General features: G+C 41.3%; 1 protein-coding gene across 1 annotated transcript in view; it reads right to left on the bottom strand.

Annotated features, from left to right (window-relative positions):
* HCFC1 (host cell factor C1) overlaps nucleotides 1-16,435 on the bottom strand; it is a gene marked incomplete in the record, with an annotated part of 480,694 nt that overhangs the window by 260,151 nt on the left and 204,108 nt on the right. Inside the window, 1 exon segment of the mRNA XM_053696082.1 lies at nucleotides 10,009-10,233. Within this exon segment, the coding sequence (XP_053552057.1) occupies nucleotides 10,009-10,233 (225 nt within the window).

The raw sequence follows: 16,435 nt of genomic DNA, 5'->3' as shown, positions 1-16,435 counted from the left end.
AAGTATTTGTCCATCTTACACAATTTCTCTGGTTGGACAACCCTTTGGATCACAGTCATCCAGAGTCGCTAAAACCTCCCTAAGCAACAGACTGAGGTGCTCAAGCTTAAATTTAAAGGACATGACGTCCGAGTCCGTCTGAGGTAATGCACTTCTTGAATCGGAAAGCTCCCCCTCAGACAGAAGTTCTCTGACCCCCAATTCAGATCCCTGTGAGGGTACATCGGAAATAGCTAACGCATCAGAAGGCTCATGCAAATTGACCTCTGTCCTACTGCGTTTACCCTGTAACACTGGCAACTTAGATAATACCTCTGTAAGGGTAGTTGACATAACTGCAGCCATATCCTAGAGAGTAAATGAATTAGACGCGGTTGAAGAACCAGGCGTCGCTTGGGTGGGCGTTAAAGGTTGTGACGCTTGGGGAGACGTTAGCGGTTTACCTTGATTCTCCTCAGACTGAAAATCATTCAGGCACATTTTCTTTACATAAAATCTGTGCTTTACATTGTAAGGCCCTCTCAGTACATGAGGGACAAAAAGTTAGAGGGGGTTCCACAGTGGCATCTAAACACATAGAACAATGAGTTTCCTCATCAGAGTCAGACATGTTAAACAGATTAGCAATCTCAAATTTAATCGTTTAAAAAAAAAAATCTTTTAACTCTGAATTATATTATAGCCAAAATATAATGCAGCAAAAAAAACTGTACTGCACCTTTACATTTTAAAAGTGAAACTATGTTTCTGAAAGTTTAAGGAAATAAAAATATGTTTATAAGTGTCCCAAACACTTTAACAGTATTGTATAGCTTGCACAGTATGACAAATCAACAAGATAACATCTTTGTCAAAAAAAAATACTTATTTAAACCTCTGCACCATGCCACAGCACTGCTGTAGTGCCTACCTGCCCCCAGAATGAAAACAGCTGCCGCTCGAAAAGCCTGTCAAGTCCTTAGAACTCCGGATACCATACGCCCCACAATAGGTCAGGACTCTAGCGTCCACACAATTCGGTTGTGCTGCGCGTCTGAGTGTGCGAAACAAGGCCCCGCCCACCGTGGGCGTCATTCCAGTGGGTCCTAATTTACAAAAACAAAACATGTCCGAAAATAAAAGCCATGTGCCCTCTATACTAAAACACAGTACACCTATGGCCAGTGTATACTCAAATAAGACCGCAACTCCCAGCGTCAAAAAACAAGCCCAAAATAAAAACAAAGTGAATCTTAATAACTTTGTAATATAAATAAAAAATAAGGGATTCCAGGAACATTAGCACATTACTCATAATGTATACTGCTTACCCCTACCCATAAGGTACATATGTCAGCCTGTTCTGTACATCAAGTCTCCCAGAAACTAAAAGGACTGAACATACCTCAAAGTTGCTTGTAGCAAGACATTGTTCTCCACACTGAAGATTTTCTTTCACTACCTTTAGACGCTGTGGGAACCATCATGGCTCTTAGACAAACTTTCTTAAGATCAACAACATCAGTTCATAAAATCAAATGTCCCCACTCCTCTTATGAAGTAAGGAACTGACAATTTTCTCCATGAGAAAAATAGTACTCACTGGCACCATTTTAAAATAAAAAATTATTGATTGAAGAAAATAAAACTAACCTCACTTTACCTTTTCCTAGTACTAACAAGGCAAAGAGAATGACTGGATTGGGAGGGAAGGGAGGAGCTATATATACAGCTCTGCTGTGGTGCTCTTTGCAACTTCCTGTCAGGAGGATAAATCCCACAAGGATGAAATCCGTGGACTCGTCATATCTTTGTAAAAGAAAAATATTTACAAACAGCATTTTTGCTAATGGAAGAAAATTGAAATGCATTTATGCACATATCAGGTTTCACCTGTCTCTGTGAACTAATTATTCAGAGCATACAATTATAAATTTTGACTTTATCGTCCATTTAATATGATGTCATTCAAAGCTAAGCAAACAGAACATTTAAAAGGACCAGTAAATACAGTAGATTTGCATAATGAACAAACGCATGATAAAAAGACAATGCAATAGCACTTCGTCTGAACTTCAAGTGAGTAGTAGATTTTTAAGTCATGTATTCTTCCACTCCTGTATAACGTAACAACCATCAGACAATTACAAATGTATATACATATATTCTGCGAATTCTTGCACATGCTCAGTAGGAGCTAATGACTCAAAAAGTGTAAATATAAAAAGACGGTGCAAATTTTGTTAATGGAAGTACATTAAAAAGTTGTTACATGTTCTGATTAATGAAAGGTTTAATTTTGAAGAGTGTCCCTTTAAATAAAATAAAAAAATATTTCTCCTATCTTCATTATAATTGTACATTACAAAAGAAGGTAATTCCGGAAAATAGAGTCTGTAACAAAGCAATTATAACTTCCATAAGGGGGCGAAAACACACAAAAAAAATCTCTCCCCCTACATGGATTGAACAACTACGCATTAGTATGAATATACACAATCGAACAAACAAAGGCCTGTCTCCAATGGGCTATGGCAACCCGTAAAACAAATAGTTCTTGTTATAAGCCCTGTCACAGAGGAGAATCCAGCTTTCACCTTTGCAAAAAGGGGGAGTTCCTCAGTTTGAAGTCTGCAGTCTTATGCAAATGGGGCGGATTCCCCAGTATCAGATCAGCAATCTTTTGAGGGTTCCTAAATAGGAACAATAATAACAAACACCAGAGTCTATTTTTGTTAAAATCCCACAGACAGATGTGCTGACCCCAAGGATCTTTACTCTCCCGCGCACAGATTTCTGGGAATTGTATGTCGGCCCTTTCAGCAGTGACCGGAAGTTGTGTTTATTCCTGCTGTGCCAGACTCTGCGCCTTAGCTCTGGTCCAGGACAGTGCTGAGGTTAGAATGGACAAGGCGGTAAATATGAGCCACTTCCTGAAACTCCATCTGTGTCTGACCCTCATAGCCGTAGACAATGGGACTTCTGTGACTGCACCTGTGATGGTGTTCCCATATTGATTTCAAGGATCCAGAATGGAGAGGAGCCGTGGGTCAGAGGGAGCTGGGAGATTCCTGACAGAGATCCTTTACGTTCCAAGATCAGAATCGAGTGTCATCCCTTTCATGGTAATAATGCAGCACGGCCATCCAGAAGAAGGCATCTGCAGCCTCGACTGGAGAGAACCTCTAATCCCAAGCAGTCTGCAGCACCTTTTGATGTCACTAAGGACCTTGGATCTGTGCTCAGAGACCTGAAAGAGGAGGTGACGAGGGATATTCAGAGCACAAACAGGGAAATGAAGGAAAGTGCGGGCATTATCCCGACTGCAGTTGCATCTGTGGTGTCTGAGCTGAGCAGTCTGGGAGATATGATGCAGGGCTTGCTGGCCTGTATACCAAACCAAGAACTTCCCAGTGTTACCATCACCCCACCACAGACGCCGCCAGATTTTAGGCGCACTCACATATCTCATACTCGGGACCTTCCTGCATCGTTAAGCACATCATGGCTCTCACAGCCCCTTTCATGGGAATATCTCAAATCGCCTTTTTTACCTGTGGAGAGGGCGGCTTCTTCAGCTCATTCTGAGAGCCCACTACTGTTACATTCACCCACACCGTGTCCCCTTCAAGCAAAACATGTGTCGCCAAAAGCTCAGAAACAAAGCAAGAAAAGCCAAGGAATTAAAGACAAAAAAGGAGTCTCAACCAAAAACTGTGGTGCATTTATCAAATTAAATGAAGCAAAGTAACAAAGACTTTAGCTGGATTATGATGGATATTTAATGTTTCTTTCACATTTATGCCCTGTGTTTATTTTGTGTATATAGTGTTTTTTAATTTATTACGTTTTATTTGCTCATGAAGTTTCTCATTATTCCTGACTTATGGGCTAAATGCCCCAATGCAGACAGATGACTTCCATCCACTGAACATGTATACGTATGACAGCAGCACCCCTTTTCTACATCTAAAAGAATATACACAGACAACAGACCTTAATCATGTCACATACAGCACATTCTATCTAGAGCCCATTGATTTATGCTGCAGAAGAAGGATGTTGCTGTGTTTTGATTTGTTTGGCAGGTCCCTGACACTGTTGCACCCAGACTACTATGCACAGGTGTAGGAACTTAGCTGGCACATCACCGATAGCTGGCTTACTTCCCTGTCCTCCTCTACCTAGGTGTAATTGTCCATCACCGATAGCTGGCTTACTACCCTGTCCTCCTCTACCTAGGTGTAATTGTCCATCACCGATAGCTGGCTTACTACCCTATCCTCCTCTACCTAGGTGTAATTGTCCATCACCGATATCTGGCTTACTACCCTATCCTCCTCTACCTAGGTGTAATTGCCCATCACCGATAGCTGGCTTACTACCCTATCCTCCTCTACCTAGGTGTAATTGCCCATCACCGATAGCTGGCTTACTTCCCTATCCTCCTCTACCTAGGTGTAATTGTCCATCACCGATAGCTGGCTTACTACCCTATCCTCCTCTACCTAGGTGTAACTGCCCATCACCGATAGCTGGCTTACTACCCTATCCTCCTCTACCTAGGTGTAATTGCCCTTCACCGATAGCTGGCTTACTACCCTGTCCTCCTCTACCTAGGTGTAATTGCCCATCACTGATAGCTGGCTTACTACCCTATCCTCCTCTACCTAGGTGTAATTGTCCATCACCGATAGCTGGCTTACTACCCTATCCTCCTCTACCTAGGTGTAATTGCCCATCACCGATAGCTGGCTTACTTCCCTATCCTCCTCTACCTAGGTGTAATTGTCCATCACCGATAGTTGGCTTACTACCCTATCCTCCTCCTACCTAGGTGTAACTGCCCATCACCGATAGCTGGCTTACTACCCTATCCTCCTCTACCTAGGTGTAATTGCCCATCACCGATAGCTGGCTTACTACCCTATCCTCCTCTACCTAGGTGTAATTGCCCATCACCGATAGCTGGCTTACTACCCTATCCTCCTCTACCTAGGTGTAACTGCCCATCACCGATAGCTGGCTTACTACCCTATCCTCCTCTACCTAGGTGTAACTGCCCATCACCGATAGCTGACATACTACCCTATCCTCCTCTACCTAGGTGTAACTGCCCATCACCGATAGCTGGCTTACTACCCTATCCTCTACCTAGGTGTACTTGTCCATCACCAATAGCTAGCTTACTACCCTGTCCTCTACCTAGGTGTAATTGTCCATCACCGATAGCTGGCTTACTACCCTATCCTCTACCTAGGTGTAACTGCCCATCACCGATAGCTGGCTTACTACCCTATCCTCCTCTACCTAGGTGTAACTGCCCATCACCGATAGCTGGCTTACTACCCTATCCTCCTCTACCTAGGTGTAACTGCCCATCACCGATAGCTGGCTTACTACCCTCTCCTCTACCTAGGTGTAATTACCCATCACCGATAGCTGGCTTACTACCCTATCCTCTACCTAGGTGTAATTGCCCATCACCGATAGCTGGCTTACTACCCTCTCCTCCCCTACCTAGGTGTAATTGCCCATCACCGATAGCTGGCTTACTACCCTCTCCTCCCCTACCTAGGTGTAATTGCCCATCACCGGTAGCTGGCTTACTACCCTCTCCTCCTCTACCTAGGTGTAATTACCCATCACCGATAGCTGGCTTACTACTCTCTCCTCCTCTACCTAGATGTAATTGCCCATCACCGATAGCTGGCTTACTACCCTCTCCTCCTCTACCTAGGTGTAATTGCCCATCACCGATAGCTGGCTTACTACCCTCTCCTCCTTTACCTAGGTGTAATTGCCCATCACCGATAGCTGGCTTACTACCCTCTCCTCCTTTACCTAGGTGTAATTGCCCATCACCGATAGCTGGCTTACTACCCTCTCCTCCTCTACCTAGGTGTAATTGCCCATCACCGATAGCTGGCTTACTACCCTCTCCTCCTCTACCTAGGTGTAATTGCCCATCACCGATAGCTGGCTTACTACCCTATCCTCCTCTACCTAGGTGTAATTGCCCATCACTGATAGCTGGCTTACTACCCTCTCCTCCTCTACCTAGGTGTAATTGCCCATCACCGATAGCTGGCTTACTACCCTATCCTCCTCTACCTAGGTGTAATTGCCCATCACCGATAGCTGGCTTACTACCCTATCCTCCTCTACCTAGGTGTAACTGCCCATCACCGGTAGCTGGCTTACTACCCTATCCTCCTCTACCTAGGTGTAACTGCCCATCACCGGTAGCTGGCTTACTACCCTATCCTCCTCTACCTAGGTGTAACTGCCCATCACCGATAGCTGGCTTACTACCCTATCCTCCTCTACCTAGGTGTAACTGCCCATCACCGATAGCTGGCTTACTACCTTATCCTCCTCTACCTAGGTGTAACTGCCCATCACCGATAGCTGGCTTACTACCCTATCCTCCTCTAACTAGGTGTAATTACCCATCACCGATAGCTGGCTTACTACCCTCTCCTCTATCTAGGTGTAATTGTCCATCACCGATAGCTGGCTTACTACCCTATCCTCCTCTACCTAGGTGTAATTGCCCATCACCGATAGCTGGCTTACTTCCCTCTCCTCCTCTACCTAGGTGTAATTGCCCATCACCGGTAGCTGGCTTACTACCCTCTTCTCTACCTAGGTGTAATTGCCCATCACCGGTAGCTGGCTTACTACCCTATCCTCCTCTACCTAGGTGTAACTGCCCATCACCGATAGCTGGCTTACTACCCTATCCTCCTCTACCTAGGTGTAACTGCCCATCACCGATAGCTGGCTTACTACCTTATCCTCCTCTACCTAGGTGTAACTGCCCATCACCGATAGCTGGCTTACTACCCTATCCTCCTCTAACTAGGTGTAATTACCCATCACCGATAGCTGGCTTACTACCCTCTCCTCTATCTAGGTGTAATTGCCCATCACCGATAGCTGGCTTACTACCCTATCCTCCTCTACCTAGGTGTAATTGCCCATCACCGATAGCTGGCTTACTTCCCTCTCCTCCTCTACCTAGGTGTAATTGCCCATCACCGGTAGCTGGCTTACTACCCTCTTCTCTACCTAGGTGTAATTGCCCATAACCGATAGCTGGCTTACTACCCTATCCTCCTCTATCTAGGTGTAATTGCCCATCACCGATAGCTGGTTTACTACCCTATCCTCCTCTACCTAGGTGTAATTGCCTATCACTGGTAGCTGGCTTACTACCCTCTCCTCCCCTACCTAGGTGTAACAGCCCATCACCGATAGCTGGCTTACTACCCTATCCTCTACCTAGGTGTAATTGCCCATCACCGGTAGCTGGCTTACTACCCTCTCCTCCCCTATCTAGGTGTAACAGCCCATCACCGATAGCTGGCTTACTACCCTCTCCTCCTCTACCTAGGTGTAATTGCCCATCACCGGTGGCTGGCTTACTACCGTCTCCTCCCCTATCTAGGTGTAACAGCCCATCACCGATAGCTGGCTTACTACCCTCTCCTCCTCTACCTAGGTGTAATTGCCCATCACCGGTAGCTGGCTTACTACCCTATCCTCCCCTACCTAGGTGTAATTGCCCATCACCGGTAGCTGACTTACTACCCTATCCTCCTCTACCTAGGTGTAATTTCCCATCACCGGTAGCTGGCTTACTACCCTCTCCTCCCCTACCTAGGTGTAACAGCCCATCACCGATAGCTGGCTTACTACCCTCTCCTCCCCTACATAGGTGTAACAGCCCATCACCGATAGCTGGCTTACTACCCTCTCCTCCCCTACATAGGTTTAACAGCCCATCACCGATAGTACTTATATACAATAAGTGAGGAATATTTATAGGGGGTTAATGAGTTTTACTATAGACTGTAGGGGGTTAATGGGTTTTACTATAGACTGTAGGGGGGATGCACAAGACTAAGTATTTGATACAGTAATTTAAGTGAAGCAATGTAACAATATTTTATGTCGTGTCCCCAACAACCGAATCTGTTTTTATACCAATTAAAGGCCAGTACAGATCTGTTCTGTTTTAAAAAAAAAAAAAAAAAAAAAAATCCCACAGACAATCTTAGTCCGGTTTGAATGTTACTTAGCGGGGAGTTATTGACAATACAGATACTCTCACCTGCTGCTCCTTGTCTGGGTATGTCAGCTCCTGTATGGATTTGTTGTTTAGGATAAGTTGCGGACCTCCTAGTCCCTGAATGTAACTTTCTTCACTTGCGCAAGTCTTATCTAAGTTACCTTTGTACCACAGCCTCTCAACGATTCTCTGCTCTTTAAGTACTCCGTACGCAGAGTGTGTTATTGCTGTATAACCCACTCTGCGTACGGAGTACTTAAAGAGCAGGGAATCGTTGAGAGGCTGTGGTACAAAGGTAACTTAGATAAGACTTGCGCAAGTGAAGAAAGTTACATTCAGGGACTAGGAGGTCCGCAACTTATCCTAAACAACAAATCCATACAGGAGCTGACATACCCAGACAAGGAGCAGCAGGTGAGAGTATCTGTATTGTCAATAACTCCCCGCTATAAGTAACATTCAAACCGGACTAAGATTGTCTGTGGGATTTTAACAAAAATAGACTCTGGTGTTTATTATTGTTCCTATTTAGGAACCCTCAAAAGATTGCTGATCTGATACTGGGGAATCCGCCCCCATTTGCATAAGACTGCAGACTTCAAACTGAGGAACTCCCCCTTTTTGCAAAGGTGAAAGCTGGATTCTCCTCTGTGACAGGGCTTATAACAAGAACTATTTGTTTTACGGTTGCCATAGCCCATTGGAGACAGGCCTTTGTTTGTTTGATTGTGGCCGTAATAAGAGAAAGTGTTTAACAAGCAGAGACTTGTAAAGGAAATAGAACCCCAGCCAGAAAGTCATACTATAATCAAACGGCTTAAAATATTCAATTGTGCATATTGATCTTAGACGACTGTCTTTTCACTGTATTTATCACCACAATGTTTTAACATTATTTTAGTATTAAATTGTTCTAGTATTGCGATTATTCTTTGTGGTAGCTATTTAGACTTGGAAGTTGTTGCGAGTGAAGAATGTGGGCCATTTGTATGAGAGAATTTTTGATGGTTTTTTATACTATTTTTTTATACTATTTCAACTAAGAATAAATTTGTACAAAATTCATATTCAGTTGCATGTACCTCCATTTATTTAACCAGATAGTTTACACGCTAATTTATATGGAACTTTCCTAAGATATATATTCTGCTGGGCTATTTTTAACGTTAGTTTATTAACCCATAGCTAGGTATACTTAGTGTACTTTTAGCGCCACCTACACTCCACGTATTCAGATTCTTTGATTTTCAAACTACCTAGGAAGGAGGTAGTATCAGAGGTTGGCAAAGTGGGTTGAGTCTAGCGCTCCACTCAACTATTTTTTATATGAATATACACAAGAAACATTTCAGGATGCTTAAAGAACTACGTTTTGAGCAAATGTATCACTTTAAAAGGGGACATGAAACCCCTTCTTTCTCTTTCACAATTCAGACAGATAATACAATTTTAAACAACTTTCCAATTTAGTTCTATTGTCTAATTTGCTTCATTCTCTTAGTATCCTTTGATAAAGAAGCAGCAATGTACTACTGGGAGCTAGCAAGAAGCAATGGCAAGATGCATACACATGCAGCCACCAATCAGCAACTTCTGAGTCTACCTAGGTATACTTTAAAAAAAGGGACACAAAGAAAAAAAAACAGATAACAGAAATAAACAAGTTATTTAACATTGCATGCTCTGAACCATGAAAGAGAAAAAGTGGGTTTAATGTCTCTTTTCAGAGTGAAGTACTCAAGGGTTAAAAATCTAAAAACTTTAAAACAGACATTTCGTAAACAATATTTTAAAACAACAAAACATAGGTTTCACATTATTGCACACTAATTTCAAAGTTCTACAAAGCCTAAATGTGCCAACTCATATTAATATTTACATATCGGTTATTAAAAAAAAACAACAAAAAAAAATACCCCATTTAAAACTAGTTCTCAGTTGCCCAAACTTACCAAAGCACTTCCTCCAGGAACAGAAATCGGACTTTTAACCAAAGTGATGGTCTTTGTTACTCCTCCAACCATAGTAGTTACAACCTGGGCTTGCTGAGCCACGGTCACAGTACCAGATTTGTGCACTGTGATGATAGGACGCGTCTGGGTATTAGTACCAGAAGAGACAGATGTGCCCACTTGTGCTGCAGCTGTTTTAAGCATACGGGTGGCTGGATTACTGACCTGTAAAACAAGGGTATCAATGCTGTGCTGGCACATAAAATGCAAAATCACTATGCCAAGTTATTTTAAATACAACCTTGACATTTAAAAAACAACATCTCACAAAAAAGTACAATGTAAAATGCTTAAGCAAAGAATACACACAAAAAAATACAATACCTTACATGTTTTTTACAACAAAACAGCTGCATGTGTTATCTAAACCTTTATTTTCAGTATAAACATATATAACTTTAATCCTTCAGGGTGGAGGCAATGGTCTAACTTCCAAACTTAAAGATCCGCCAAAAAAGGATGTCAAATAATTGTCACTGTAATCATGTGAATTCAAACAGCGATGATTGGCTCCGGGGGGCTGCTAGGCAGTAGGAGCCACTGGAGCTTTCACAAGGAGGGGAGAAGGACACCAGAGTTTTTATGGCGGGATGGAACGTCGGTGTCTAGGGGTTAATGTTCCTTTAATTTCAAGGAACAAAGCAAACCATACATTATTAAGGGTCTTTAAATCAGGGATTGACAAATTTAAAATTCTAATCGATTATGAAAATAGTTGTCAACAAATTTAATAATTGATTAGTTGGTTTGCAATTATGTTGGTCTGTGCACAGCACCAGTTGCTTTACTCCAATTAGCTCCTGCACATGGTATTGTGTTTTATGGTTATACCCTTAGCCTAAAGGACATCTACAGAAATTTACTTTTCACTTTTTCAGGACACTAAGTTTCTTTTTAAGTTTACAACTACTCCTGTCTTATGTGCAACATAGAAATAAAATAGGAGTCAGTTGGATTGTTTATATTAAATCAGGTGATTTGGGACTATGCTTTGCATGAGTTAGTGCCGAGCTTGTTATTTACACCTAGCCCTAGTTTGATGGCATTTGTTATATGAATTGATGTCACTATTACCTGTTTGCACAATTTTATGCGGATCGCTTGCTATTGCTGATTATATGTACTATATAGATAAATGTGTAAGGCTGTGTCCTGTTACCGATATATAGTATTTAGCCCTTTTGACTTTTGTTTTTTTTTATATTTTTAATTAATTGGAATATATATACCAAATTCAACATCTGTAAGTATGTATCTGTTTTAAGAGTGGACTAGATATTTTTCCCCCTAACCTTATAGCTGGTTGTTTGCCATTGCATACAGATATTCAAGATATTTTTATGTCAGAATGAAGTCCAGGCTTTCATTGTTAAGAGGCCCCTTGCATTGGTGGAGAGCCAACAAAGATAAATAGCCCACCTTGGTGAAATTGGCAAAACCCTATTTATGCATCTCAGACACATCAACACCATTTGAGCACCTTTTCTCTGCTGCAGACAAAATAGCTTGCAAAAAAGAGAGCCAGTCTCAGCCAGGAGCATGTGGACATGTTGACATTTTTGCCTTTAAATGCAAAGTTTCTGAAAGAGTGAATAACAGAATGTTATAAACAGTGGTAGTTTATCTCTTACTAGATATCTACATCTTTTCAAACAGTTTGTGGTTTTGTTTTGCTTAATTATAAAAATTTGTTCTGCTGCTTAAATATTGGACCAACAGTTATAAATATAAACTTCAGACTACAACTTCACATTAGCATAACACTCGGTATGTGGTATTTTTTTTTAGTATAGGGAAAAAAAACATAATTTATGTAAGAACTTACCTGATAAATTCATTTCTTTCATATTAGCAAGAGTCCATGAGCTAGTGACGTATGGGATATACATTCCTACCAGGAGGGGCAAAGTTTCCCAAACCTCAAAATGCCTATAAATACACCCCTCACCACACCCACAAATCAGTTTAACGAATAGCCAATAAGTGGGGTGATAAGAAAAAAGTGTGAAAGCATAAAAAATAAGGAATTGGAATAATTGTGCTTTATACAAAAAAATCATAACCACCACAAAAAAAGGGTGGGCCTCATGGACTCTTGCTAATATGAAAGAAATGAATTTATCAGGTAAGTTCTTACATAAATTATGTTTTCTTTCATGTAATTAGCAAGAGTCCATGAGCTAGTGATGTATGGGATATAAATACTCAAGATGTGGAGCTTCCACGCAAGAGTCACTAGAGAGGGAGGGATAAAATAAAGACAGCCAATTCCGCTGAAAAAATAATCCACAACCCAAAATAAAGTTTTAATCTTTATAATGAAAAAAACTGAAATTATAAGCAGAAGAATCAAACTGAAACAGCTGCCTGAAGTACTTTTCTACCAAAAACTGCTTCAGAAGAAGAAAACACATCAAAATGGTAGAATTTAGTAAAAGTATGCAAAGAAGACCAAGTGGCTGCTTTGCAAATCTGATCAACCGAAGCTTCATTCCTAAACGCCCAGGAAGTAGAAACTGACCTAGTAGAATGAGCTGTAATCCTTTGAGGCGGAGTTTTACCCGACTCAACATAAGCATGATGAATCAAAGATTTTAACCAAGATGCCAAAGAAATGGCAGAAGCCTTCTGACCTTTCCTAGAAGCGGAAAAGATAACAAATAGACTAGAAGTCTTTCGGAAATCCTTAGTAGCTTCAACATAATATTTCAAAGCTCTAACTACATCCAAAGAATGCAACGATCTTTCCTTAGAATTCTTAGGATTAGGACACAATGAAGGAACCACAATTTCTCTACTAATGTTGTTAGAGTTCACAACTTTAGGTAAAAATTTAAATGAAGTTCGCAACACCGCCTTATCCTGATGAAAAATCAGAAAAGGAGATTCACAAGAAAGAGCAGATAACTCTGAAACTCTTCTAGCAGAAGAGATGGCCAAAAGGAACAAGTCTTTCCAAGAAAGTAATTTAATGTCCAGAGAATGCATAGGTTCAAACGGAGGAGCTTGTAAAGCCCTCAGAACCAAATTCAAACTCCAAGGAGGAGAGATAGACTTAATAACAGGTTTGATACGAACCAAAGCCTGAACAAAACAATGAATATCAGGAAGATTAGCAATCTTTCTGTGAAACAACATAGAAAGAGCAGAAATTTGTCCTTTCAAAGAGATTGCAGACAATCCTTTATCCAGACCATCCTGAAGAAATTGTAATATTCTAGGAATTCTAAAAGAATGCCAGGAAAAATGATGAAAAGAGCACCAAGAAATGTAAATCTTCCAGACTCGATAATATATCTTCCTAGATACAGCTTTGCGAGCCTGTAACATAGTATTAATTACAGAGTCAGAGAAACCTCTATGACTGAGAATCAAGCGTTCAATCTCCATACCTTCAAATTTAAGGATTTGAGATCCTGATGAAAAAAGGACCTTACGATAGAAGGTCTGGTCTTAATGGAAGAGTCCATGGTTGGCAAGAAGCCATCCGAACAAGATCCGCATACCAAAACCTGTGAGGCCATGCTGGAGCCACCAGCAGAACAAACGAACGCTCCTTTAGAATCTTGGAAATCACTCTTGGAAGAACTAGAGGCGGAAAAATATAGGCAGGATGATACTTCCAAGGAAGCGACAACGCATCCACTGCCTCCGCCTGAGGATCCCTGGATCTGGACAGATACCTGGGAAGTTTCTTGTTTAGATGAGAAGCCATCAGATCTATTTCTCGAAGACCCCAGATTTGAACAATCTGAAGAAACACCTCTGGGTGAAGAGACCATTCGCCCGGATGTAACGTCTGGCGACTGAGATAATCCGCTTCCCAATTGTCTATAACTGGGATGTGAACCGCAGAAATTAGACAGGAGCTGGATTCCGCCCAAGCAAGTATCCGAGATACTGTCCTCTGGCCATGAAAGAAGAAGTGAGTCCCCCCTTGATGATTGACATATGCCACGGTTGTGACATTGTCCGTCTGAAAACAAATGAACGACTCTCTCTTTAGAAGAGGCCACGACTGAAGAGCCCTGAAAATCGCACTGAGTTCCAAAATGTTGATTGGTAATCTCGCCTCCTGAGATTCCCAAACCCCCTGTGCTGTCAGAGACCCCCATACAGCTCCCCAACCTGTCAGACTTGCATCTGTTGAGATCACAGTCCAGGTCGGAAGAACAAAAGATGCCCCCTGAACTAAACGATGGTGGTCTGTCCACCACGTCAGAGTGTTGTACGTTCAGTTTTAAAGATATTAATTGAGATATCTTTGTATAATCCCTGCACCACTGGTTCAGCATACAGAGCTGAAGAGGTCGCATGTGAAAACGAGCAAAGGGGATGGCGTCCGATGCAGCAGTCATAAGACCTAGAATTTCCATGCATAAGGCTACCGAAGGGAATGATTGAGACTGAAGGTTTCGACAAGCTGAAACCAATTTCAGACGTCTCGTCTGTCAATGACAGAGTCATGGACACTGAATCTATCTGGAAACCTAAAAAGGTTACCCTTGTCTGAGGAATCAACGAACTCTTTGGTAAATTGATCCTCCAACCATGTTCTTGAAGAAACGACACAAGTCGATTCGTATGAGATTTTGTTAAATGTGAAGACTGAGCAAGTACCAAGATATCGTCCAAATAAGGAAATACCACAATACCCTGTTCTCTGATTACAGATAGTAGGGCACCGAGAACCTTTGTAAAAATCCTTGGAGCTGTTGCTAGGCCAAACGGCATAGCCACAAACTGGTAATGCTTGTCTAGAAAAGAGAATCTCAGAAACTGATAGTGATCTGGATGAATCGGAATATGCAGATATGCATCCTGTAAATCTATTGTGGACATATAATGCCCTTGCTGAACAAAAGGCAGAATAGTTCTTATAGTTACCATTTTGAATGTTGGTATTCTTACATAATGATTCAATATTTTTAGATCCAGAACTGGTCTGAAGGAATTCTCCTTCTTTGGTACAATGAAGAGATTTGAGTAAAACCCCAGACCCTGTTCCAAAACTGGAACTGGCATAATTACTCCAGCCAACTCTAGATCTGAAACACATTTCAGAAACGCTTGAGCCTTCACTGGATTTAAAGGAACGCAAGAAAGAAAAAATCTTCTTGCAGGGGGCCTTATCTTGAAACCTATTCTGTACCCTTGTGAAACAATGTTCTGAATCCAAAGTCTGTGAATCGAATTGATCCAAATTTCTTTGAAAAATCGTAATCTGCCCCCTACCAGCTGGGCTGGAATGAGGGCCGCACCTTCATGTGGACTTGGGAGCTGGCTTTTGCTTTCTAAAAGGCTTGGATTTATTCCAGACTGGAGATGGTTTCCAAACGGATACTGTTTCTGTAGGGGAAGGATCAGGCTTTTGTTCCTTATTGTGACGAAAGGAACGAAAACGATTAGCAGCCCTATATTTACCTTTAGATTTTTTATCCTGTGGTAAAAAAGTTCCTTTCCCCCCAGTAACAGTTGAAATAATAGAATCCAACTGTGAACCAAACAATTTATTACCTTGGAAAGAAAGGGAAAGCAAAGTTGACTTAGAAGACATATCTGCATTCCAAGTTTTAAGCCATAAAGCTCTTCTAGCTAAAATAGCTAAAGACATATACCTGACATCAACCCTAATAATGTCAAAGATGGCATCACAAATAAAGTTGTTAGCATGTTGAAGAAGATTAACAATGCTATGAGAATTATGATCTGTTACTTGTTGTGCTAAAGCCTCTAACCAGAAAGTTGAAGCTGCAGCAACATCCGCCAAAGATATAGCAGGTCTAAGAAGATTACCTGAACATAAATATGCTTTTCTTAGAAAGGATTCAATTTTCCTATCTAAAGGATCCTTAAAGGAAGTACTATCTGCCGTAGGAATAGTAGTAAGTTTAGCAAGAGTAGAGATAGCCCCATCAACCTTAGGGATTTTGTCCCAAAACTCTAATCTGTCAGATGGCACAGGATATAATTTCTTAAACCGTATAGGAGGAGTAAATGAATTACCCAGATTATTCCATTCCCTGGAAATTACTTCAGAAATAGCATCAGGGATGGGAAAAACCTCCAGAATAACTTCAGGAGATTTAAAAACCATGTTTAAACGTTTAGATTTAGTAACAAGAGGACCAGAATCCTCTATTTCTAATGCAATTAAGACTTCTTTAACTAAGGAACGAATAAATTCCATTTTAAATAAATATGAAGATTTATCAGTGTCAATCTCTGAAACAGAATCATCTGAACCAGAGAAATCATCATCAGAAACAGAATCAGAATGATGATGTTCATTTAAAAGATCATCTGGAAAATGAGAAGTTTTAAAAGACCTTCTTAATAGATTTAGACACAAAATCTCTTATATTAA

The sequence above is a fragment of the Bombina bombina genome, chromosome 12 (genome assembly GCF_027579735.1).
Source record: "Bombina bombina isolate aBomBom1 chromosome 12, aBomBom1.pri, whole genome shotgun sequence".
In the NCBI taxonomy this organism is placed as follows: domain Eukaryota; kingdom Metazoa; phylum Chordata; class Amphibia; order Anura; family Bombinatoridae; genus Bombina; species Bombina bombina.
Note: the sequence above shows the minus strand (reverse complement) of the source record. Positions and strands in the feature narration are given on the sequence as shown.